Below are 26,219 nucleotides of genomic sequence, written 5' to 3'. Positions count from 1 at the left end.
GTTACGGGCGCGAGGTAGGCTGAGACTCTTGGGAGACTGAGTCCAGCCCCTCCTGCTCGCAGCCCTCGCAGCCCTTAGCCCCAGATGGCAAAAAGTACAACTGCTCCCAAGTCCGACAGCGCCCCTAGACGATGCGGGACCCGCGCAGCGGGTTCCGCGAGGCGTGGTGTCAGAGGCAGCCCAAGGGAGTCGGCAGGTCCTTCAGAACAGCAAGGTAGGCAGCAAGTGGTGTCCCACGGAGAGGAGAGAATCCGGTGGCTTTCAGCGGTCTGTTGGGGGCGGGGCGATGAGGGAGAGCGGCCCAGGTGTTACGGGCGCGAGGTAGGCTGAGACTCTTGGGAGACTGAGTCCAGCCCCTCCTGCTCGCAGCCCTCGCAGCCCTTAGCGCCAGATGGCAAAAAGTACAACTGCTCCCAAGTCCGACAGCGCCCCTAGACAATGCGGGACCCGCGCAGCGGGTTCCGCGAGGCGTGGTGTCAGAGGCAGCCCAAGGGAGTCCGCAGGTCCTTCAGAACAGCAAGGTAGGCAGCAAGTGGTGTCCCACGGAGAGGAGAGAATCCGGTGGCTTTCAGCGGTCTGTTGGGGGCGGGGCGATGAGGGAGAGCGGCCCAGGTGTTACGGGCGCGAGGTAGGCTGAGACTCTTGGGAGACTGAGTCCAGCCCCTCCTGCTCGCAGCCCTCGCAGCCCTTAGCCCCAGATGGCAAAAAGTACAACTGCTCCCAAGTCCGACAGCGCCCCTAGACGATGCGGGACCCGCGCAGCGGGTTCCGCGAGGCGTGGTGTCAGAGGCAGCCCAAGGGAGTCCGCAGGTCCTTCAGAACAGCAAGGTAGGCAGCAAGTGGTGTCCCACGGAGAGGAGAGAATCCGGTGGCTTTCAGCGGTCTGTTGGGGGCGGGGCGATAAGGGAGAGCGGCCCAGGTGTTACGGGCGCGAGGTAGGCTGAGACTCTTGGGAGACTGAGTCCAGCCCCTCCTGCTCGCAGCCCTCGCAGCCCTTAGCCCCAGATGGCAAAAAGTACAACTGCTCCCAAGTCCGACAGCGCCCCTAGACAATGCGGGACCCGCGCAGCGGGTTCCGCGAGGCGTGGTGTCAGAGGCAGCCCAAGGGAGTCCGCAGGTCCTTCAGAACAGCAAGGTAGGCAGCAAGTGGTGTCCCCACTGTAGACTGAGTAGTTGGCATGTGGGGGTATATATTGGGAGATAAAAAAAACACCCCAATATTTGAGTATCTAAACAACATGATATGAAAGGTAACTGACTCAACATCTTCATTGCCTCATCATGTGGGGAGGGGAGGGTGAAAGGAGGACATTTTCTGAGTAGGTCACATAGGGAATTGTCGTTGGATGTGATCTAACTGCATTTTAAGTCTATTTATACTATTTGACATAGAGAAGGCTCCATCCGGCTTCACAACTTTGGGATGGGAACTAGGGCAGTAAACCCCTTTGGAAGCCACCCGAGTGCTGATAAATGGAGTTCCCTCTCCTAAAAAAGGGTAAAAATTGGATATAAAATGGGAGAGTAAAAGCAGTACTCGACAAAAACTAATCTTCATAGTTTGAAAGACTTGAAGATACTCTCTTCTTCATGTGGACTATATTCAGCACTTGTTATAGGGTTAATTGGATTCATCTATGACTCAGACCTGGGCCAATTATGTTCCATCCACAGTCTCTACATCCCAAAGTGTTTCTTTATTGTTGGTAGAATGTTTTGTAGTGTACTTGCTGAAAACATGACCGCCTGCATAGATCTAGAAAATAGATCACCCAATAGAATGGAAAAGCAGTTTCTGATTTGATAACATTGACTACAAAGTCCAGGACATTAGAATGGTTTTCATTTAAAAAAAAATGTTTTGTATAGTTCAGACTAGATCTCTAGGGATGTCTGAGAATTTGAGTACGACAGTAAAACACTGACAAATGGAAACTACTGCTCCCAAAAGACTGTTGGTATGGAGTATTTGCAATCAATCAAACACAAAAATAATTTGTTGAAGTGAATGTTGAACTAATTTGACAATGACATGCATTAAGATGTGATGAACTTTTTAAAATGACTGCTTAATGGCTAGACTGAAACTCCAGAATGAGCAGTCAGTGTTGAGGTACAGATAAAAAGATCTACATTTTTAAAAACACTTTATGATTATGCTTAAGTGGGGTGCTAAACCTTTCATACCATTACAAGATTAGAACGAGTGACCATTTTAACATACGTTTAATTTGAATAGATTAAAATAATAAAAGGGAGATAATAGAGTAATGTCAGGATACAGTGTTTAATGGTAGATAGGTAAATGGTAGACAGACATTCCAGCAGCAAGAACAGGATAACTGATAGGTGAAGTATCACTAGAGGTGAAAGAGAGATAAGAAGAGGGGGAATGAGTAATGAGGGGGAAAATAATGCTGAGCAGAGTTTGTAAGGAGAGAGGGTTATGTTTATGAGCAGGAATAGGAATAGAGTTTTGTAAATAGATTTAAAAGTGAAACGGGAATCCACATATTTGGGATCCGTTGTGGAAGAGGAATTAATTATGGCTGGCTGAAATCTTTCAGCCTAAAAAGAGACATAAAGCAGTCTAAACGAGTAACAGGTTAGACGCAATTCTGAAACTCTCATACTGGGGCACCAAACAAGTCTGCTTATAAAGTAAGCCCAGGCCTCCAAAGGGTAAAAGGCCACTGTGGACAGCTTACTCAAATGTGGAAGTTGACTGGGAATTCCAAATTGTGGAGGACGGACTTGCTTGTTTGGAGCGGCAAACTGGTCTCAGCATATCAACGGAAGTGTTCTACCTAGTTACTGCTTACTAGTTACTGCTTACTTGTAAGAAAGATAGGAAGATATTTATACATGGCATTAAAAAAGGCCAATGTGCCAACATAATGGCATGCACCAATAATTGTAGACCAGGTGATCTCAAGAATAGGTGCAGATCTCAAATATCCAGACATTATAATTAGGTATGTGTTTAACATGGCTACTGAAGCAATGATGCTCTAACTGAGATCACAGACAACACAGAGGTTGAGAACCTGGTTCATGTGAATATTAATTATTGGCAGCTCATTAGACCATTGATCTCAGGCAGATCAATAAGCACCAATGGCGTCTCTCTAAGACTGGGCTTTGTCTAGTTAGTCTCCATCCTGGCTTCCACACCTGCCAGGCTACTGGGTGATTGTCAAAAGTAATTTCAAGAGAGCTTTCAAGTGAGATTCAGATCTGTAGTTCGCAAGCGTATAGGCGCACTGCTGACCATGCCATACCATGCCATGCTGACCATGTAAGGGCCAGGGCCACAAACAAATTGTACACAACACAAACATGGACCAGCTCTGTTAAGAGAACAATCTATCAACTGTGAAACAAACTTCTCAGAAGATAACATTCTCTAAAACAGCTTCAAGCTGTACCAGACATCCTCTACCATATTGTTAAGCAAAGTGAGGTTGAAGATGAGATAGGACCTATAGTTGGCCAGTACATCACCTATGGTCTTAAAGAGAGGGCTGACAAGTGCCTCTTTCATGGATGCTAGAAAATTTCTCACCCCAAAATATCTGTTGATCTACTGCAAACATACATTCTGTGGATCAAAATTGTCCCTGAGGATGCAGGAGGGGTATGGGTTCATGTCATAGGTGCTCAAATATATGCAGGCCAAGAGATTGAGGAGTGTTGGGGTAATATATTCGACTGATGTCTTTAGTGGAGAACGAAGGGTGTTCTGTAATACAGGGGCTGAAAGTGTGTGAAAGTACAGTAATAGGTCTATTGACTGATAACCTGCCCAAAGACCAGCAGAGCACATGTTTAAATTCCGACATGGACGCCTTTATCTTTTTGCCTACAGTGTCAAACAAAGGTGTGCCTTTGAGTCTGCTTATTAAAACTCCTATTATTCAAGCAGTGAAAAACAATTCACCTTGTGCGGCGCTGTTGCACTAAATAATTCGTTATTATTATTAGTAGTATAGCACTTATGGGATTTTCCAGTGCCTAATAAAGGCCTTTAATAAAGATCTCCGAATGCAATTACATTTTGTTTTTATATCACAAAAAAAGTGAAAATCCAACACCGTGAGTGCTACAGAGAGAAGTAACACTTTCGCGGACTGGCAACACAAGAAAATTACATCGTTTTCAACACCACAATGATGATCAAGAGACAACAAAATCTGTGGAAATATCAGGTGAGGTCAAATATTACTGCAGGTAGCAGCATGACACCCATGGTATGTCCATCCACAACTACAGCTCAATTGCCCTACTGAGGAAATGTGGGCACCCGATGTTGGCCAACCTACCACAGGCAGAGGCAGTGCCTTCCATTAGGAATAACTGTTGGCAATATGAGCCCAGGCCTAGAGCATCAAAGGCATAACCATGAGCTGGTTGGCCTGTCAGTGCTTATATGTATTTAGGATGTGGATTTAGGACTTGAAAGTGGTGCCAAAAGGAGAGCTCTAAACACGGAATGCTTTTATAGATCTCACTGGACGACAATGAGCATCATATCTGCTTGAAAGGGAAAAGGAGTACAGACTTCATATACAACTGCCAAGAGGAACACAATGGAAATGTCTTGGAAGAAAAAACCATGGGAGAAGTAAAAAACTGTTCTTAAATATGTTGCTAGCTGAGCCATTTTTTAGTATGCTACAATATGAAATGAAGAATGCAATAGGGCAAAAACATCCAAAAACAACGCGGGCAGGTTACTATTATTTTTTTTAAGATTCTTGTGATATATGCTAACATTGATCAATTGTGTGTATGTAAACAGAGCAGTAAACAAATTCACTGGCAGCACTAATTTAAGATAGTTACACATCTAGTTGTTCTGGATGTGCCCACTCTGCCCATGCCTTAATACATGCCTTCCCAATGCTCACCTGTTGTTATAACCAATGCGCTCAATCTGCTGGTAGGACAGGCCCAGGTTCATGCCAATGGTTCTCCAGTCCACTCCAATGCGCCTGGCGATGCCCAGAAGGTTGGTTTCCGTCAGATAGCCCGTCTCTGCATTGCCCAGGTTGAGAGGTGGAAGGGACTGACCATTCTTTGGAAAGTATTGTTCATCCAAACGTGATTTCAGTTTCTGAAGGTGGGGTAAAAAATGAGACGAAGGTTACAGCTGACACGTCAATTAGATCAAAGGGTCAGTGTAAGAAATATCGTTATTGCTGGGTGGTGAGGGGGTGAACGCCCTACTCAACCAACAACCACACTCCTTGTAAGGGTGAATGACCAAAGTCACTAAATTAACCTGTGCCTAAGCCTCTGGTAGCTTGGCACAAAGCAGTCAGGCCTAACTTAGAGGAAAAGTGTAAAGTATTTAACCAGCACACAAATCGTAATAAAGTGAACACACAACACAAGACCAAACCAATGACAAATATATAGGTACATTTTAATAAATAAAATTAAACCAGAACAACAAAAATCCAATCAGCAACACCGGAGATATGCAATTTTAAAAATGTTTTGAGTAGATATAGTGCCTACAGCACAATGTGCTACTCATATGGTCATGCTAGACCAGAGAAAAGTCACATGTTCAGACCAACCATGATGGAGCGAAGCTATATATTGAGGCCATGTTAGCCGATGGGAAAGTTACCTTCTCAAAGTCCAGCGCAAAGAATTCTGTTTGTGGTGGAGTAGGACACAAGGAGCATGGAGAGCATCACTATTCGTCGTTGCTGAAATACAAAGAAAAGGCCGGGGGTACAGACTTTCATCGCTGTAGCATGAAGAGCCAGTCAAGTGTCGCGGGCGGTTGTTGTTGGAACTTCACGTTGCCAGTCACTGCTGGCTTTCTTTACTGCATCGTGAAGCACAGATGTTGCACTGCAAGGCGTCGCTGGCAGTCACTGTAGTGCAAAGAGTCTGATTCACCAGAGCTTCGAATTGGCGGTCGTCACAGGCAGAAGAGTCTCGGAGCAAATTAGCACGTTTTCTGTCACAAAGACCTCAAAGCTTCAGGATTTCACCTTTTATTGTTGCGGAGTGCAGTCTGATGCCAGTCAAGGGTCCAGGACTTGGGGAAGCAAATCTAGGGGATTAGGGACTCGCTCTAGCAGAGGCTAGCAGGGCTCAGGCAGGTCCCATGCAGCAGATCAGCTGGGCAATTACAGGGAAGCCCCTGGAACTTGTTATGTCTCAGTAGCTCAGACGTGAGATTTCAAACTGACCCTTGGAGTCACTCAGGTAGCCTGGGATGAAGATAAAAGGCCCAGTCTTCCTTCTCAGAGAGCAGGACAGGCCTCAAGTAGCAGCCATCTGGGGTCAAGGCAGACTTATTGGGATCAAGACATGCCTCAAGCAGCATGACAGTATTCTGTGGCAACAGGGTAGGCTTCTGGAGAACAAGGCAGGCCTCAAACAGCTGGGAAGTCCTCTAGGAACAAGGCAGTCCTTCTTCTGTAAAGTTCACGGGTCCAGCAGTGTACTGAAGAGATATTCTGAGTATTCAATATTTGTTACTTGGTGCCAGCCATTGAAGTGGGGAGATTCCCTATGTCACCCTCACGTCTATTTCTGGACTTTTCTCCCCTTGCTCTGTCAAGGCTCCAATAAATCTGGGGTTAAAAAAGGCTGGTGTCAGGGTCCTTTGTGTGTGCTGTTGGCAAGCTCTCTGAAGTGTTAGAGGGGCATGGTACAGGTCTGGCGGACATGGCACAGGTCTGGCAGGATGGCACAGGTCTGGCAGGATGGCCCAACCTGCCAACACCTACTCCCCCTTTGTCTCACTGTCTCAGACGAGTACACAAGTCCAACAGCAGAGCTATTCACAGTCACGAGAACCAGGACAGTGGCAGCAGCCACCAAATATGTAGGGCAAGAGAATGCCAACTTTCAAAAAGTGGCATTTTCAGAATTGTGACTTAAAATCAACCTTTACCTTTAAAGGCTGAATGTTACTGCGTCCTTGCATGTGAAATAAGGTTTATTTTGCCAAGTCGTATTGGCAGTTAAAACTGCACTAACAGGCTGCGATGGCAGGTGTGAGACATGTTTTAAAGTACTAATTTAGTGGGTGGCACAATAAGTGCTGTAGGCCTACTAGCCGCATTTAATTTACATGTCATCGCTACATGTACTATCACTTTACTAGGAACTTATCAGTAATTTAAATGTGGCAATCAGGTGTAGGCCAATTTTATTCTGTTTGAGGGAGTGAGCACATGCACTTTAGCACTAGTCAGCAGTGCAGAGAGTCCTGATGCCAACAAAAATAAATTAATAACAGGAGTAGTGAAGACAAAAGATTTTTGAAAAGACCACACCAAGGATATCAGGTCTAAGAGTCAGAATAACTTTTGAGTTCCGAAGTTAGGTCTCAACACCAACCAGTATTTGTTATTCATTGTGCTATGTTGCATTTTTTTATTTCCATTTTAGTTGTTTACTCCCAGCTGGGGCTAGAATGTCGTCCTTAATTGTTCCTGATTGATGCATGCATCTGTACTGGTCTGGTTTTGCCAAGCCGCATTATTCTTGTGCTGTAACTGCAGTAATGAGTTTTGAGTGTGCGTTTACGTTCTTCCACTTTCACTACAGCCTTAAGTGCTACCAGTCATGCTCTGATCAGAAGACATATTAACTCAATCATAAAATCGGAAAAGAAACAAAGACTAAAACCTTAAAATAGTTTCAAGCAAGTAACAGTTAAAAGAAGTCCCTTAATCAGCCACTGGAACAGGTTAAATTCATTAGCATTTACACAAATACATAATATAAACCAGCTCCATTAACTAATGTTATTTTTTATATCAGTTGGATACAATGTTCCACACAGGCTAGAATAGATTTGACTTTTTCTTTCATTTGGATGATTTATCCTGTTTTTTGAAGCTGATGGGAAGAGGTGTGGCGCTGTGGCCAGGGCGACTGACACCATATGCTGGGGCTCATGGTTCGAACCCCGGCAGCGGCGGCAGGGCAGCCCAGCACCATGTGGCTCTGGGCAATAGCTTGTTTAATCTTCCCGATGGCCCCTAGCGCCGGGATGCCTCCGGGTAGCTATGCGCTTTACAAATACTCGATTTTTCGATGGTATAGCATCATAAAACTTGACTAGCTGAGACCTCGGGTAGGCAGAGCTCTATAGGCCTTAGGAAAGGCTTGGTTGAGATACTGGAAAATGATTTCACTATTACTGCCCTGATCTGGCATCATGATGGCTGAAAAAATTACCTTTCCATCATGGTCTCTGAGGTAATTTGAGTCTTTCCATTCATGTAGAATGTTATTCACTAGGTCTGTCTTTGCACTTTGCATGCTACGCCCTGCCATGCACACATGATCCCACACCATCAAGAAGACTTGCAGTTTGCTCAACCATCCATCTTCTAAATTTTCTTTGCCAGAAGAGAAAGGTCAATCTTTAGCTTTTTCAAAAAGAGCTTGAAGCAACACTCAATTGTGGGGTTATTGTATTGGAAGAGAAGGCACCATGTTTAACTTTGTAGGCACGGAGTAACACTTTCTTGCAGTTGTGCATCATTTGCATGGCCCAGATCATTCTGGTATTTTTTAATGCCCCCTTTCCTGAATGGAGAGTTATAACTTTTACACTTTCTGTATTCTGAGGTGTATTATTTACCATTCAAAAACTCCTCAGAATTGTAAGGTCATGTGCTGGACTATTGTAAAAACTTACAAAGAAATAGAGCATGGGTGTCTGGGGAGACACATAGAAAATACATACACTCCATACAGAACTCACTTTAAAAGAAGATTTTATTAATGTCCTAAAAAATATCAGCGCTTTTTTGTGGTCTGTGCTGAGGCTGAGTTCCCAATGGTCTCAAAAGGTAAAACATGCATTGGCAAAGCCATTATGGCTTTAAGGTGTTAATGTATTACTTCATTCATGCATATCTATGTTTTCATGAATTACCATTTTAAAACCAACCCTATTAGCTTTGACAATGCTCATTTTGTTTAAAGCAGCAGGACTGTATACCTTTATGCATGCATGTGTAATCAAATTTGTGGGTAAACATATTTATGTGACTCACAAACGATTATTGACTAAAGTATTGAAAAAACTGCTGTGGTGAAACAAAAGGATTCCTTTATGTAAACAATGCATGTATGAGATATAAAATATAATGTGCGATGGTTCAGTATACGTTTTGGAACTAAAATAGTACATCATGCATTCTAATGAAAGCACTCCATAGGAGGTGGAATGATAAAATAAATTGCCAAACGAATAATGTGAGGCAAACAAACTTCTCTGGGCAGAGTAAAAGCCCTCTCTAGGTATATTTTAAAGAATTGCCAACAATACATCTAGCAGACAGCTGTGCTGAGAAGACAGAACTAATGACAGTCCTCACCCCAAACAAGGACACTCCCGAAAGGGAAAGCTAATGCCTGGAGCTAACGCATGGAACATGCATATAAGGAATGAAAAGCTGGCTGTACCTTGAGAGTGCTGGCACTGGAGGAGATGAGAGGTAGGGAAGCTCATAAGCTTCTGGTTTGCCTTCCACACTTGGACACATTATTTTTGAAGAGTTCTGAATTCTGAAGGGAGCAGCTCCCAGACTACTATGCTCTGAAGGAGGCATACATTAAACAGTTAAATAATTCTTTAGCCAGTGTGCTAAGGGTGATGTTAACATACAAGGTAATTTGCAGAAGTTAGGAGCAATGGAAACAGAGGCAAATATTTTGAGGTTAATGTTGCAAGGGCCTATCCCTCCTCTGACTGAGTCGAGAGTATGACTGAATGATCTGAACCCCAGTTCGTTGAGGCTTCCTTAAGGAATGGAGAAGGAGCCCCAGAGATAACACATCTGCCAGAGTCTCTCTTGCCCTCCCTGGCCTGAACAAAAAGTGCTGAACATTCATTAAGCTATTGTTTAGTGGGAACTACAGTGTCAAAGTTCTTTTTCTTTGAGCCTGTAATCAAATATACAAATACACACATATATTACTAGGAGAAAGGTGCCAAAGGTAGCTTTAACAAAACCTCCAAGATGATCTCAGAGAGATAGCAATGTTCAGTTCCAGTACCAAAGTCAGGTGTAGGCTTATACAGTATAGAGCACCTCTGCCCAAGAACCTGTATTAGGACAAAACCAACAACTCTGCGCAAGAAATGAGGGCACATTCGGATGGTTCTTAGTATTAGGCGGAGTCAGAACCTTGGGTAATCCCTTTGATAGAACGCAGGCACGAGTTTCCCTATGACTGCAAAAGTCCTTCCTCAGTCAGTATAAAAGGCCTGGAAAGAACAGAGTCACAGAACTAAGCTAACCGAAATAGATTTCACACTTACATTTGCTAACATGCAATTAAGTTCATATACCTCATCATATCCCTGAGACATTCTTCAAGGTTTTATGTAAAACTAGATTGAAACAGAGCAAGCATGCATTAAGGTTGCAAGGCTCCTGGACACTAAAAGAAAAACATTTGAAAGACACCTGAAAATTAACAGAATCCAGTTCCGCCTTCTATAAGTCCACTGATCTGCGGCCTTTATGGCAAAATGGGACACAGGCATGAGTAAGTTAGAAGGCAAAATGAATTCCTGTGACTGAAAAGGCACAAAGCTGTGTGAGTAGCCACCTTTAAGTATGATATAAAAATTATGTTACAAGTCAGGACTTCAAGTATGAGATATGCACTTAGGGTTGTCAAAGGATTTTTGCAGGGCCATTCATTGCACTCAGAATTATTGCGCAAGGAGTGCACCACTTGTCCATTTGGGGGTCCTACAGAGACGCAACCAAACTGGTATCTTTGTCTAAACTTAACCCGGTTGGGAAGAATTTGACTATAAGGTCGTAGAGGTCCAGGGTCAATTTCTATGACATTTTGTATTGAAACGTGGTTGACCTAAAAAGTAAACTGGTTAACATGGATTGGTGTAATTTTATTTCAGACACTTTTTTTGGCTTCAAGAAACTTGGACTAATGACTGCCTTCATTTTAATGGTTATAAGCCCTGACTTCTAATTAAAATATTTGGTTGGTGAACTCGTTCTATCAAATATGAATATTATAGTATCCTGGGGGCTATCACCTGATCTGTGTACATTTTTATAATACTGTTTTTAACGCAAAGAAATGAAAAATGTTATTTACCCTGTAAGCGTCTGTTTGTGGCATGTAGTGCTGTTGATTCACAAGCTGTGCATACTCCTGCCATCTAGGGTGAGGTCCGGATGTGTGAGTTGGTTTTCTTCAAAGAAGCCTTTTGAATCACAAGGTAGGACGACTCCTCCCTGTGGTGATAATGCGCATGGGCATCGACTCGTGTTTTCATGCATGGCAGGTGAGGATGGAGTGTGAAATAAAGTGATAGGTAAGAAATGTCCAGGCATAAGATGAAAAAAGGGATATATTTAGAGATATTGCAATGGCTAGAGGTATCCCTGCATGGAAAATCTACAGTACTACATGCCACAAACAGATGCTTACAGGGTAACATTTTCTGTTCGAGGCATGTGTGATTGTAGCTACACATGCTGAGCATAGACTGTAAAGCAGTCCTCCCCAAAAGTGGTGGCTAACCTGTGGGTGTTGCAGTTGTTTGGAAAAGTGTACAAAGCACATTGTGGCCACCATGAGCTTGTTGGTGTGCTAAAACATCCACACAATATTGTTTAGTGAAAGTGTGTGGGGTAGACCAGGTAGCTGCTATAACTATGTCTGGTATCGGGCTGTTCCCCAGGAAGTCCATATAGGCTCCATTCTTTCTATTAGACTGTGCTCTAGGAGCCATAGGTAAAGTCATTTTAGCTTTAGCATAACTTGCTTAAATATATCTAACTATCCATCTGGCAATGCCTGATTTGGATACAACCTTTCTTTACGAGGTAGGGAGAAAGCAACAATACGTTGTAGAGTTTCCTAAAAGTTTTTGTTCTACCATTGTCGTACATGAGGGTTCTCTTGACATTTAAAATATGGAGAGTCCAGTTGTGGGAAAAAAAACAGGTAGGTTGATTGATTGATTGAGATGGAAATTAGATACTACCTTTGGTAGGAATTTGGGGATGGTGCGGACAACAAGCCTGTCCTTATGAATTGGGAACAAGGTTTATTCCAGGGTTAATGCCTGAAGCTCACCAACATGCCTGAGTGATGTAACAGCAATTCAAAATGAAATTTTCAAGGCAGAAATTGAAGGAGACAAGTGTGAAGGGGCTCTATTGGAGAGCCTGTGAGTTGTGTGAGTACCATGTTAATTTTCCATGAAGGTGCTGGTGGGATCTGTGGTGGAATCACACTTTCGAGACCTTTCATAAAGGCCTTAATTACTGGTATCTTGAAGAGCGAGATAGGTTGCCTATTTTGAAGACAGGCAGAATCTGCAGCTAGATGCAACCATATGGAGGTGAAAGAAGGGCCAGACATTTGTAAGTGAAGCAAATAATAGACAATGTTTTGTACTGTAGCTTAAGAAATATCCCAAGAAAATAGTGAAACGTGCACTGAAGTGACCAACCAACAACAATAGGGATGCACTTCTAGAGCCACCGGTCCCAATGCCTCCACTGACACGACTAACCTTTGTGAACACTTTCAGGACTTTGTGGAATAAAATTGAAAAAAGTGAACAGAAGCACTGGCGTATATTGAACATTGGCCAAGATAAACTTCCCGCTCCACTGTTCTCATTCAAAAGAGGTACCAACCTACGAGACCAACTAGTGCATACAAGGCCCAAACATGACTAGCTCATGGGGTGGGCACCCTATGGGATTTATTAGCCGTAAAGGGCCATTATCCCTGCGGATCTTGCGTGGTCTGCACACAGACACGCCATCCCAAGACAGTTAATATAGGCACAGGCAGACCATGGGTTCTAAACAGATTCATTAATTGCAACAGCAAGAGATTGGTGTATTTGATCACATGTCCGTGTGAATATAAATACGTATGAATGATCACTTCAAAGATAAAATCACGCATCCTCAAACAAAAAAGCATCATAAGGTGCTGTAGCGGGGTACCACCGGTGCCCCCAGGTAAGACTGTAACCTGTGACCCATCCCTCTTGTTTTTACAGCCACCACCGCATCCCTCATGGAACAGGTACGAGGAGCGTTACAGCTGCGACGAGGAGGATACAGAGATCGGCCCCTTTAACTGGTCCGGCAGGATTGTGGAGGCGGGGTCCGACTCCGCCTTAAAGGAAGTAGGAGAGCAGGTACAGGTGTGTCTATACACCGGAGGAGCGGTCAGCAGAAAAAGAGGTGCGGCGTGGAGCAAGAGTGAAGACAGCGACGAAACGTGGGAAGAGGACGAGGTGCGGGAGACTTCGCTATCAGAAGAAGAGAGGCGAAACGCATCGAGTACTGAGGACGAAAGGAGAGAAGTAGGGAGAGTCGGAGAAGGGCAGCGAGAATCATCGGCAACCGGAGAGGAGAGGCGAGAACCCTCGGTAGCAGTGGAGGCGGAGACGTCGGAAGCCCATCTTGGGGAGGAGGAGGATCGAGAGAGAGCAGAGGCGGAGGTCGGACGGAGAGCGGACGAAACACCGAAGCCAGGAGGCCACCGATCCCACGAGCTATCCAGCCGCTCCCCTGGAGGGGTGTGGCTCACAGAGGTGCGTGCACGTATAGCGGGTTGGGTGGGGAGGAAAGTAAAGCGCAAAAGCCATCCCTGAACCCTTTTAGTTCAAATAACGGAGTTCACATCGCTCACCCTCCCTAGCGTGATTCAAGCACTGGGTTGTCCTCACTCCCCCCACCCTTGTTGTGCACTAGTACAGAAAGCAGCTATCCTGATACATCCCTCTCTTGTTTTCCATACCGGCGGTAACAAGGGCAAGACGGAGCCAGACGGTGTACAGAGAAGACGGACTCTAACAAAACGAAGGGAAGAAGGGGTGATCAGCAAGAGCCGCCGAGAAAGAAGCCGTTACCTCAGGAGAGCAGTATCCCGAAAAACCTGTACAGACTTTCTGTTGCAACAAATAAAACCTAGCGGTATAGTAACAAAAACTCGTCTCCTGCCTATCCCTGTCCCGCCGGTTACAGTGGTGGAGAATGCGGGCAAGGGGACCATCTGCTTAACAAAGATGGAAGAGGTAGTACAGAGCCTGGTGAAGGGACAAGAAAGGATTGAATGGGCCATACAACAGCAGCTCCTGTCAGCAGATGCCGACCGTGAAATCATGAAAGCCGCTATGGCCACCCGGGCCCTGGATCCTCCCGTTATGACAGGACCGGTATCGTTAGGGGTGCCCTCTCAACACATTAGTGGAGTGTCCTTGCAGAAATACCAGCCGGGAGAGGACCCCGATTCATTTCTGCTCAACTTTCAGAGAGCTGCGCCAGTGGCCAAATGGCCTTTCTTCCTCGCCCCCCTGTTGGTGGGCGAAGCCCAGGCTGCCTACAAGGTGGCCAATCCGACAGGAGATACGGCCTACACAGACATTAAGAGGATAATACTGGACCATTTGGGCCTGGACCAGGAGGCATATCGCCTCCGGTTCAGGAAAGAGAGAGGTGTGCCGGGAGAGACACCCAAAACTTTGTTTGTGCGCTTAAAAATGGCAGCCGACAAGAGGTTGACCCCTAATCTCTGTACCAAGGAAGAGATTATGGATCGGGTATATCTCGAACAATTTTTGGAGGCACTTCCTTTCGCGACCCAGCGATGGTTGAGGCAACACCACCACCTAACCACCGCCAAAGCGGTGGATATGGCAACCACCTTCTCTAGGATCCAACCGAGGCACTCTGCGCTGAGGGAACACGAGAGACATAAACCAGTCGTCAAGATGGAAAAGAAACCCGTAAAAGTACCGGAACCCGGAAAACCAAGAATGTGGAAACTCGAAGGGCCCACGCATAGCGGTCCGCAATGCTTCGTCTGCGGTGCCTGGGGCCATATAGCCAGACTATGCCCCCGCAGGAGACAATCAGAGGAACCCATGGAAGTGGGTTATCTTCCCCGATCTGTAATGTACTCAGCCGAGATGGGACATGCGTTCCGAGTAAGTGTAGGGGTAAACGGTACCTCCCTCCAAGCCCTGCTAGATTCCGGCTGTCGCCCGTCGGTTGTACAATCTAAACATGTAAGGCCCACACAGGTAGTGCCAAAGGAGCATGTTAATATCTGCTGTGTACACAGGGATGTTAGACCCTACCCGGTAGCTCTCTTGCCCATAGAGCCCCAAGGACGTATACCCCATACAATCAGGGTAGGAGTATTGGCCACTCTCCCCGAGGACCTCATCATAGGGACAGATAACTCTGAGTTTCTAGATATGTTCAATCAGAGTCTGAAGACAGGGAAAACACCAACCAGGGTACAAACCCTGAAACAGCCCATCCCCGCCCTAGTGTCCTCAGAACCGTGGATACTGGATCGCAGTTTTCGATTCTCCCAGACCAACGACGCCACTTTGTTCAACGCTTGGGAGGCTGCTGAGAGGACCCAGGACCAGGACCCCGTCCTGTATCCCCGGTTTTATGTGAAAAACGACCTGCTGTACAGAAAAGGACAGAAGGACGATCCAGAACAACTATTGGTCCCAGTATCCTTCAGGGAACAGGTGCTCTTCTATTCACATGCGCATCTGGTGGCCGGACACACAGGGGCAGAGAAAACCACCCAAAACATACTTCGACATTTTTACTGGCCCGGAATCTACAAAGACACCATGGTGTACTGCCAGGAGTGTGAGGTATGCCAAAAAACGAACATGACCCGCCCCCCGGCCTTTCCCCTGCAGCCCCTACCCATTATAGGTGTTCCATTTGAGCGGGTAGGAATGGATCTTATCGGGCCCTTACCTAAGACACGCAAAGGATTTCAATACGTACTCGTAATGGTGGACTACACTACAAGGTTCCCGGAGGCATTCCCGTTGACCAAAACCACGACCAAACCTCTGGTCTAAAACCGGAAAGCTGAGAGATCTGGCTTACACCAATCTGGAACGGAACCAACAAAAACAAAAGACCTTCAATGACAAAGGAAAACAATGGACAAAACTACAGATAGGTGACTCGGCGTTGGTACTGTTGCCCTCCTCTACTCAGAATTTCAAAGCTGAATGGGGAGGTCCCCATCGCGTCGTCGCCACTATAGGCAATACCAGCTATAGACTACAAATCAACCCACGGAAGGTCCAAGTATATCACATCAATATGTTAAAAAAATGGCTGGGTCCCCCACCCGTAGGGGTACATCTGATGGACTCAAAGAACCCAGAGAACCCCAGCACTATTGATCAACTGGTGGTAAATGAAGACCTGATGGACGAGGAGAAACAGGACTTGAGGAAAACCCTACAGGAACACGCAGAGGTGTTCTCAGACCTACCCGGTAGAACCACCCTTACCGAACATCAGATACAGACGCAACCCGGAAAGATAGTGAAGATAAGTCCTTATCGCATCCCCGAAGCAAGACGTAGAGGGATCAAGCAGGAAGTACAAGATATGCTAAAACTAGGGGTCATCAGACCATCAAAGAGCAACTGGTCCAGTCCCATTGTGATGATTCCGAAGCCTGACGGATCACGTCGATTCTGCATGGACTTCAGGGCCCTAAACGAGATCTCAACCTTTGACGCTTATCCGATACCGAGAATCGATGAACTGATAGAAAAACTAGGGGAGGCCAGGTACATCAGTACGATAGACCTAACAAAGGGGTACTGGCAAGTGCCCCTTAAAGAAGAAGATCGGCACAAAATAGCCTTTTCAACCGAGGATGGACACTTCGAGTTTACGGTGTTGCCGTTCGGCCTCCACGGAGCCCCCGCAACATTCCAAAGGCTGATGAATACTGTCTTGAAGGATCTAACGTCCTTTACCTCTGCATACCTTGACGACATCGTCGTCTTCAGCCCTGACTGGGAGACGCACCTGTCCCATCTTCAACAAGTATTTGGAACCCTGGGTAAAGCAGGTCTGAGGATCAACGCAAAGAAATCGAGGATGCCGTTCCAGCGGGTGAAGTATTTGGGGTATATACTCGGACATGGCCTAATCGAACCGCAAATTGAAAACGTCCGCGCCATAGCGGACACTCCGTTCCCTAATACAAAGAAGGAAATGAGAGCGTTTCTAGGGCTGATTGGTTATTACCGACGCTTTATCCCTCAGTTCGCCCAGTTAGCGGCCCCACTCACAGACACATTACAAAGCTGGTTCCCAGGAAAAGCTCTAAGTTCCCCCACGCACGAGATGCTGAGAGCCTTCACCTCCCTTAAGAGTAGGATTACATCCACCCCGATTCTAACGTCCCCAGACTTTTCCCGACCTTTCTCCCTTCACACAGATGCCTCATAATATGGGATAGGGGCGGTGTTATCTCAGATAGGGGAGGACGGGGCGGACCATCCCATCCTGTACATCAGTAGAAAGCTATTCCCGAGGGAGCTAATGTACCCCACGGTAGAAAAGAAATGTCTAGCGATCAGGTGGGCTGTAGACAAGTTGGCATACTATTTGGAGGGGAGACCGTTTGCCCTTTATACGGACCATGCCCCCCTTCAATGGATGGCCCGGAACAAGTCTAACAATGCTCGAGTCATGCGTTGGTTCCTGGCCTTGCAACCATACGCCTTCACGGTCCATCACAAAAAGGGCGTTGACAATACGGGGGCAGACTATCTGTCTCGACATCCCCTTCCCGAACGGAAGAGTCCAGGGGGGATGGTGTGTAGCGGGGTACCACCGGTGCCCCCAGGTAAGACTGTAACCTGTGACCCATCCCTCTTGTTTTTACAGCCCCCACCGCATCCCTCATGGAACAGGTATGAGGAGCGTTACAGCTGTGACGAGGAGGATACAGAGATCGGCCCCTTTAACTGGTCCGGCGGGATTGCGGAGGCAGGGTCCGACTCCTCCTTAAGGAAAGTAGGAGAGCAGGTACAGGTGTGTCTATACACCGGAGGAGCGGTCAGCAGAAGGAGAGGTGCGGCGTGGAGCAAGAGTGAAGAAAGCGACGAAACGTGGGAAGAGGACGAGGTGCGGGAGACTTCGCTATCAGAAGAAGAGAGGCGAAACGCATCGAGTACTGAGGACGAAAGGAGAGAAGTAGGGAGAGTCGGAGAAGGGCAACGAGAATCATTGGCAACCGGAGAGGAGAGGCGAGAACCCTCGGTAGCAGTGGAGGCGGAGACGTCGGAAGCCCATCTTGGGGAGGAGGAGGAGGATCGAGAGAGAGCTGAGGTGGAGGTCGGATGGAGAGCGGACGAAACACCGAAGCCAGGAGGCCACCGATCCCACGAGCCGCCCAGCCGTTCCCCTGGAGGGGTGTGGCTCACAGAGGTGCGTGCACGTATAGCGGGTTGGGTGGGGAGGAAAGTAAAGCGCAAAAGCCATCCCTGAACCCTTTTAGTTAGAATAACGGAGTTCACATCCCTCACCCTCCCTAGCGTGATTCGAGCACTGGGATGTCCTCACTCCCCCCACCCTTGTTGTGCAGTAGTACAGAAAGCAGCTATCCTGATACATCCCTCTCTTGTTTTCCATACCGGCGGTAACGAGGGCAAGACGGAGCCAGACGGCGTACAGAGAAGACGGACTCTAACAAAACGAAGGGAAGAAGGGGTGATCAGCAAGAGCCGCCGAGAAAGAAGCCGTTCCCCCAGGAGAGCAGTATCCCAAAAAACCTGTACAGACTTTCTGTTGCAACAAATAAAACCTAGCGGTGTAGTAACAAAAACTTGTCTCCTGCCTATCCCTGTCCCGCCGGTTACAGGTGCAAAAAACATGGTACAAGATCGACTAAACATTTCGTACAATTCCAACATAAAGCAGAGGAATTGGTTTGGACCATTTTGGAACAACCATTTATTCCGAAACACATCACGATGTATCAAGGATCCTTTTCATTAAAGAACAAAAATGGATTTACAAATTGCAGAGTGACAAATGAGGCCTTAATGATGAAATTCCGTGGTACAGCCTGTGATTTCTTTAACCCATCAGTCCGTGATAGATCAGTGTGAGTGAGCTTCTAGCAACATGGTGCCGTTCCAACTTTTGAATACATTGAACATGTTGCCTCACAATATTGAATGTATTGACACTGGCTAATCAGCACTCGAGTATTCATTAACTGTAACTTCTTGTCTCCAGACATCACCAAGATTACATGTTGGTCTAAACAATTATATTTGAAATTCCCGAACTGAGCTATGCATGACATTAAACTGCCTATGTGATAAGGATGGTATTACCAGGTGTCGTGTCTTGGACACGCTTCGATCATACTCACTTATCCCTGGGATGGCGGCACTACGAACAGAACTTTACAGGACACTTTTCTTCATCTTTTGCAGACAAGGATGTGGGTTAGACTACGTTGACCATGATTCACCAAGTCGGAGTGATAACATTTTGGTGTTCACACGTGTCAACATACTAGGTTTACGGCTTTAATAAACCACATTGTTGTAGCGTCCTTATAAAAATATGATGCCATCATAAAATGTAGTTAACCTACCTGATTATGCTGTAATGTACACACACATTAACCGAAAGGCGGCGCATGCGTGTTCACACGCGATAACATACTTGGTTTAAGGGTTCAATAAACTACATTTTCCAAACGCCCTTATAAACATATACTATCATAAAAATGCAGTTAATACACCCGGACATGTTGTGATATTTACACACACATTTCCCTAGTGCCTTTGCGATTATGAGAGGTAATCGCTAAACGCTGGTACCATTCTCGACAGTATTAAAAAGCGATGAAAGACACACACGTTAGCCACAAAGCGATGTATGCCGAAAAACTAAATTTCCCTAGAGCCCTTGCGATTTTGTGAGGCCATCGCTAAACGCTAGTAACACTCTCGACAGTATTAAAAAGCAACGAAATCCTGCCGTCTGCACCTTCCCGAAGAGCTCAGTTCCTGCTCGAGGCACCGACGGACAGGTAAGGGTGTAACTTTGACTCTGTCCCCCGGAGTAGTTTTAATTCTGTCTCCCTAACAAGCTAGCACGTTTTTAGTACCAAATGATATCCCCAAGACCGGTAATGTTGTTCTATTGAGGACGTGTTGTAACCTGGGCAGAGTTGGTTTAACTGAATTAATACTTGCCCAGATGCTTTGAGGGGTATGTCTCGCAACGCCGGGACATGAATATACATTTATCGAAATGGGCCATGTGTTAGTAACTATTCCACATGGGAGCCTGGCGCTATCGAGCTGTATGCATGGAGTAGACACTGTTAATTGCATGCATAGACCGATATGAGACCTGTGTACAATATCTTCACATCACTTTCCCGGTTTTTACACACAGCACCAACCAGTAGATAGCATTATGCGTTGATCCGAGCGTTGATTTAACATTAGACGGATGGAATAACATTGGCGGTAATAGACTTCTGGAACATCAAATATAAGAGCAGCAGAGTTTCTGTTGCTGGATATTCCACAATGACTATAAACCCATATAGCCATGTTAAATTAGTTATTCACTAATTTGACTAAATACATACCATTCAGGTCTGCCTGCAAGCAGTTTTTTCGCCAGCACATTTGGCCGACCTGAATATAGATGAATGACTGGAACTTCTGTGGACTGTATAGTCCTGTTGATACCTTTTGCTTGGCAATGTGACTATGCCAACCACATAGGATATGACTTACGCAGATAGATTAGGATTATCCTTATATCCTTTGACCATTATGAATCATTTAGAAGTCTTGGCCTTTTGTATGGTTTTAACAGACAATGCACAGACACAGGTTGATAGATAAGAGAGGCGGAGAGAAATCGCACAAGAAGAAAGACTTTCTGTCTGCCCTTGACTGTATAATTTTCTCCCTCTTTATCTACAGAGCCAGCCTCTTTTCCTGAGCCGTGGCCAGGTGAGGTCTGATCCTCGTGAATCACGGGTGAGCATTATTGTTGTGACTATTCATCCAGGCAATAATTATATGCATCTTGAACAATGAAAACAAGTATTTCACACCATATAAATATGGTCATTTTTATTTTTTTTTTAAGTTATCTTTATTGAGTTTTTTCCAGTGTATATTACCCCCCCCCCCCCCCCCCCCAGGTCATACAGGTTCGGCAAAGAATATTTCACATATAAACACAGAAAAATTAGAGAATTCGTACATTGTACACTAATGGCTAAGTAAATTAATCAAACAACCAAGAAAACATTTCCCTTCTTTTTGAGGAGATACACATAACATCTAGATAATTTTAGATTTCAAATAATATGCATCTTTAACCATTTAAGTTTTTGTGGTATTTAAATCCCGCAGAATATGGCTTTATGTTACAGAGAATTACTTTGAGATTGGGACCACTCAATCAAAGGATTCCAAATTTTCAATCCCCTGACCCTCCTTCTTCTGCCTGTTCTTTTATATATAGCCATTTCCAAATTAGATATAGCTAGCAATCTAGAAAACCATTGTTGAAAGGATGGTGGGTTAGGGTCTAGCCAGGCAGAAGCAATACATATTCTTAGAACCGCCATGGCAATAAATATTAGTTCATGTCCAAGTGATGATTCATTGAGATTGGTTACTCCAAGCAAAATCATTTCATTAGAGAGGATTATTCTGGTTTTTAGAATCTCAGTTAAAAACTGTTCAATACTCAGTTTTAATGGGGATAAATTTACACAGGAAGAAAATACGTGTATGCTATCCGCCTCAGATAATGTACATCTAAAGCAGCATGTACCCCTCCCACTTCCCCATTTAGCGATTCTATCTGGGGTATAATACAAGAAAAAGCATGTTTTATAAAATTGTGTTTGCAATTTGGTTGACATAAGGATGGTTTGGGATAAATCATAGGCATGATTGAATTCTTCCATAGTCATTGTTAATTTTCCCTGCCACTTCTGAAATGCCTTCTCGAGATTGTCCGGAAGAAGGGATACCAAGTGAGAATACATCTCACCAATCGTAAATTTTTTTGGTTTTATTAATGTTTCTGCTGTCGGTATTTTATTAAACGAGGTATTTTCTCTAATTCTTTGGGTTAAAAAATCTCTAATTTGTAGATATTTAAAAAAGTCCCTCCATTCCAAATGATATGTTTCCCTCATGGTTTCAAACGAGTGTAACCCCTCATTTACGAAAAGACATCCAAAGTGTGTAATTCCAGTCATGGTCCATCTCTTAATGCAGGCTCCACTAAAGATTTCAGGTAGAGCTGGATTATTGCTCAGTGGAGAATAGAGCGAGAGTCGTCCGATGCCCAATAATTTCCTCACAGCTTTCCACGCTTTAAACCCTCCGAGTAAGGTCTTTAGACGGACCTTTTTGTGATAGCTATCATAAAGAAATCGCCACAGATAACCCTTGCTCCCATTACCTAATACCAGCTGATGGATTGATGGTAGGTCTTCCCCTAAGAATATCTCATTATTATCTAATAAAAAAAAGAGTTCATGATTATATGAGAGCATACAAGCCCAATAATATAATTTGAGGTTAGGGAGGGCTAAGCCTCCTTTTTCTCTAGGAAGAGTCAAGAGCTTATAGGCTCTACGTGGTTGTGAATAGGACCAAATAAAACTTGAGAAAGTACGCTCCATCAATTTGAACCAATATTCAGAGATTTCCAGATTGATTGCTCTGAACATATAAAGCAGTTTAGGGAAGTATACCATTTTTAAGGCGTTCACACGGCCAATCAAAGATAAGTGTAGGTTATTTAAACGATGAAGATCTTTCTGCATTTTATCTAGCAGAGGGCTCAAATTTAATGCGACCAATTTATCGAGGTTGGAGGAGATACATACCCCTAAGTAGGTCGCCTTTATTGTCACTCGAGGATCTATCATGATGCATTTATCGTTTAAGACTACTTGGGTTTTACTTTGATTGAGAATATAGCCGGCCATATTACCAAAGTTTTTGGCCTCGGTTTCGATTATAGGTAGGGCTAATACTGGATCTGATGTTACTATGGCTATGTCATCAGCATATGCAAGAGTTTTTGTTATATAGCCTTGGGTCCGAATAGGGATAATACTGGCATTAGATTCCAAACTGCGAATAAAGGGATCAATGTAGATGGCAAACAGTAATGGAGAGCATGGGCATCCCTGTCGAGTTCCCCTTGATATTGTTAATTCTTTAGATAGATTCCCATTTATCATCACTACTGCTTTAGGGCTGATATATAGTTTTTGTACTGCCTGAATGAATCCTTGTTTAAATCCCAGGTGACCCATTGCCAGCCACAGAAATGACCAGGAGACCCGATCAAAGGCTTTTTCAGCGTCTAAAAGAATAAGCGCCATTGGGTCTCCTGTCACCTCTGTGCTGTCAAAGAGGGTGATCACTCTATGGATATGATCTGTGGTTCCTCTTCCAGGTATAAACCCATGCTGGGAGTGTGAGACAAGTTTGTGGATTAGTGGTGCCATACGATTCGCTATTAACTTGGAATATATTTTTGAATCCACATTAATTAAAGTGATAGGGCGATAAGAGCCCATCTGATTAGGAGGTTTATCTTTCTTCAGGAATACTACTATTTTCGCTTTTGACCATGATCTTGGTGGTAATCCCCCGTTAAATATGTGCACACATACTTCCAAGAGAATCCCTTTGATTTGATCTAAGAAGGTGATATAGAACTCTAGGGGGATCGAGTCTAGGCCAGTTGCTTTTCCTCTCGGTAAAGTTTTCACTGTCTCTAGGATTTCTTCCAGAACTGGTATCTTCTCTAGATCATCTCGATCTTCTTCGGCGAGTCTGCTGGGTGTTCCTTGATTTAAGTATTCTCTTATACTGTCTATAAAGGCACCTCCTTCCTCTTTGTATAAAGTGCTATAGAAGTGCCAAAATGCCTCTCTAATTTTGTTACTTTCTGAGATTAAGCCGTCCACTGGATCTGATATTTCACGTATGAAGTTCTGAGATGTTTCTTGCCTCATACGTATGGCGAGTTGATGACCAACTGATTCGCTTACTTCGTAGATTTTCTCGCTATGTGCAGTGGCTTTTTTAACTGCCTTGATAATAAATGTATTCATAATAGCAGCCTTATCAATTGCTACTTGATATTGAATTTTAGTGAGCTCTTCTACAGTTAAAGAATTATGGGTTGCCCTGATGAGTTCTTCTTCAGAGCCCTGTAGTTTTTCCGATAACAATTGATATTGGTCTCTGGCCAATTTATTAACCCTTATTGAGTATTGTGTAGTTTCCCCTCGGATTCCAGCTTTTAAAGCATCCCACACTATCTCTATAGAGGTACTCCCTATATTATTTTCTAAAAAGGTGGGTATCCATGCTCGCATATGATTACAATAATCTTCTTCAAGAAGCAGGGATTTCTCGAAGGTCCAAAATCTTGGCTTCTGGCCCATTTGTGTTAGCTCTAGGGTGCATACTAGAGGATTGTGATCGGATAGTACTCGAGGCAGTTTTTCTATTTGTGTGGAAGAGCTTAATAACTGTGAAATAAGAAAATAGTCAAGCCTAGCATGCACCCGGTGTGGATTTGAGAAAAAGGTGTAGCCAGGATCCTGAGGGTTAGAGTTCTGCCACCCATCCAGAAGTCCGTGCATCTGACATAGATTTTTTAGGGCCTTGAACACTTTAGGTTTCCTCCCTTGATACGCCCAGTTATTATTTGTTGACCAGTCTGGGGGTAAATTAATATTGAAGTCCCCACAGATAAGAACTGGTAATGGCCAATGTGCTAATTCGCTAGAGACCTCATTTATCAGGGTAGGATCATCACAGTTGCTTCCATAAATTGAGCAGATGGTAACTAACTGCGTTTGATCAAACTGGCATTCTGTGATTGCCCACCTCCCGAATTTGTCTGCTTTGCATCGTTTAAAACTAAATCCGCCGCCTCTAGCTAAGATTGCCACCCCTCTGACACGAGCTCCCTGGGTAGTAGCACAGACTAATTTATACCCTAAAGTTTTTAAAAGATGTAATTGAGAGCCTTCAATATGTGTCTCCTGCAAACATACTATGTTGGGGCCTGTAGTTTGTAGACCCACCGCAACTGCTTGTCTCTTCTTAATGTCATTTAGGCCGCAGATGTTAACTGACATAATCTTCAATACCCCCATTTGTTTATGCTACTTATCTTGGAAAGATACTCTCCCATTAAAAGACTGTTAGCTATAACTTTATAGTTTTCCTTTTCCCTGTAGTTTTTAAAATTCCTGTCTGACCTGTCCCCCGAACCCCCTCCCCACCCAGAGATCCCTCTGCCCTGCCCTCCCTTCCAATGCCCCCTCTTTCCCTCCACCCACCCACCACCATCTTTGAAGGTTACCTGACCCTGTCTGGACCAGGGGTGTGACATCCGTGAAGGCGGCCCCTGCGGGCTGGACTAGTTTAATAGTGCGTGTTATATACCTATCTGATCCTAATGGGCCGAAGCCCGGATAATATGAAAAAAAAATGTCAAACTTAATTTTGTAGACTAAATAAGTTTCCCTGCCTGCTTATACATTATACTAGTTCACAGTGCTTCAACATAATTTATTTCCTAAACAATACATAATGGAGTAGTTAATTCAGCTTAACTTCCCCACCCTAAAGTTTGCATTGTTTCCCTGAGTTTCATAGTCCAGTCCCTGAGATCTCTCGTAAATAGTTCTCAGCCTGCACTTCGCTGTTAAAGATTTTTGTTGTTCCCTTGAATATGATTTTCAGGCGTGCAGGATTTTGCAAAAATACTTTTGCTCCAATTTTTCCAAATGGTTCAAATAGCTGGCGCATTTTCCATCTTCGCTCAACTGTAGAGTGAGCGAAATCCGGTCCGGCAAAAAATTTGAATCCCTTATATTCTCTTTGAGTAGTCGGTCTGGCAAGGTCATAGATTGCTTCACGGAGAAGGAAATTGCCGAAGTAAACCAACATTGCCCTGGGATATTGATTTTGTTTATTAGAATGTTTTGATGGCATTAGGGGAAAACGATGAGCCCATTGTATCTCCCTTTCCATATCCCAGGCCTCCAACTCCGGAAATGATGTTTTAAGAATGTTGATCATTGCTCCTCTAGCGTCGTTTCCCTCAAAGTTTTCTGGGATTCCCAGGAATCTTAAATTGTTTCTTCTAGATCGGTTTTCATGATCTTCCACTTTAGCCATGAGATCTTTTATTACTCCATCTTGTTCCTTTTCGTTTTTTTGGAGTTTGACGATATCTGTTTCAAGATTCTCAGTGCGGATTTCCATCATGACCATCCTCTCAGACATCTCAGAACAAATGTTACCCACTTTTTTCACT

The 26,219-nt window shown here is 44.6% G+C and overlaps 1 protein-coding gene across 4 annotated transcripts in view; it reads right to left on the bottom strand.

The window, feature by feature from the left end:
• Positions 1-26,219, bottom strand: part of PIDD1 (p53-induced death domain protein 1) — a 202,771-nt gene that overhangs the window by 15,912 nt on the left and 160,640 nt on the right. For all 4 annotated transcript variants that reach the window (XR_015308514.1, XR_015308515.1, XM_086957757.1 and 1 more), the window contains exon 16: positions 4,911-5,116. Coding sequence is in view for 2 of the 4 variants with exons in the window: in XM_086957757.1 (XP_086813883.1) it covers positions 4,911-5,116 (206 nt within the window). In the remaining 2 variants the exon portion in view is untranslated. The remainder of the gene's footprint in view (positions 1-4,910; positions 5,117-26,219) is intronic.

This window comes from Lissotriton vulgaris, chromosome 2_1, assembly GCF_964263255.1.
Source record: "Lissotriton vulgaris chromosome 2_1, aLisVul1.2, whole genome shotgun sequence".
NCBI lineage: Eukaryota > Metazoa > Chordata > Amphibia > Caudata > Salamandridae > Lissotriton > Lissotriton vulgaris.
The sequence above is the reverse complement of the archived record's forward strand: the minus strand, read 5'-3'. Positions and strand labels throughout refer to the sequence as shown.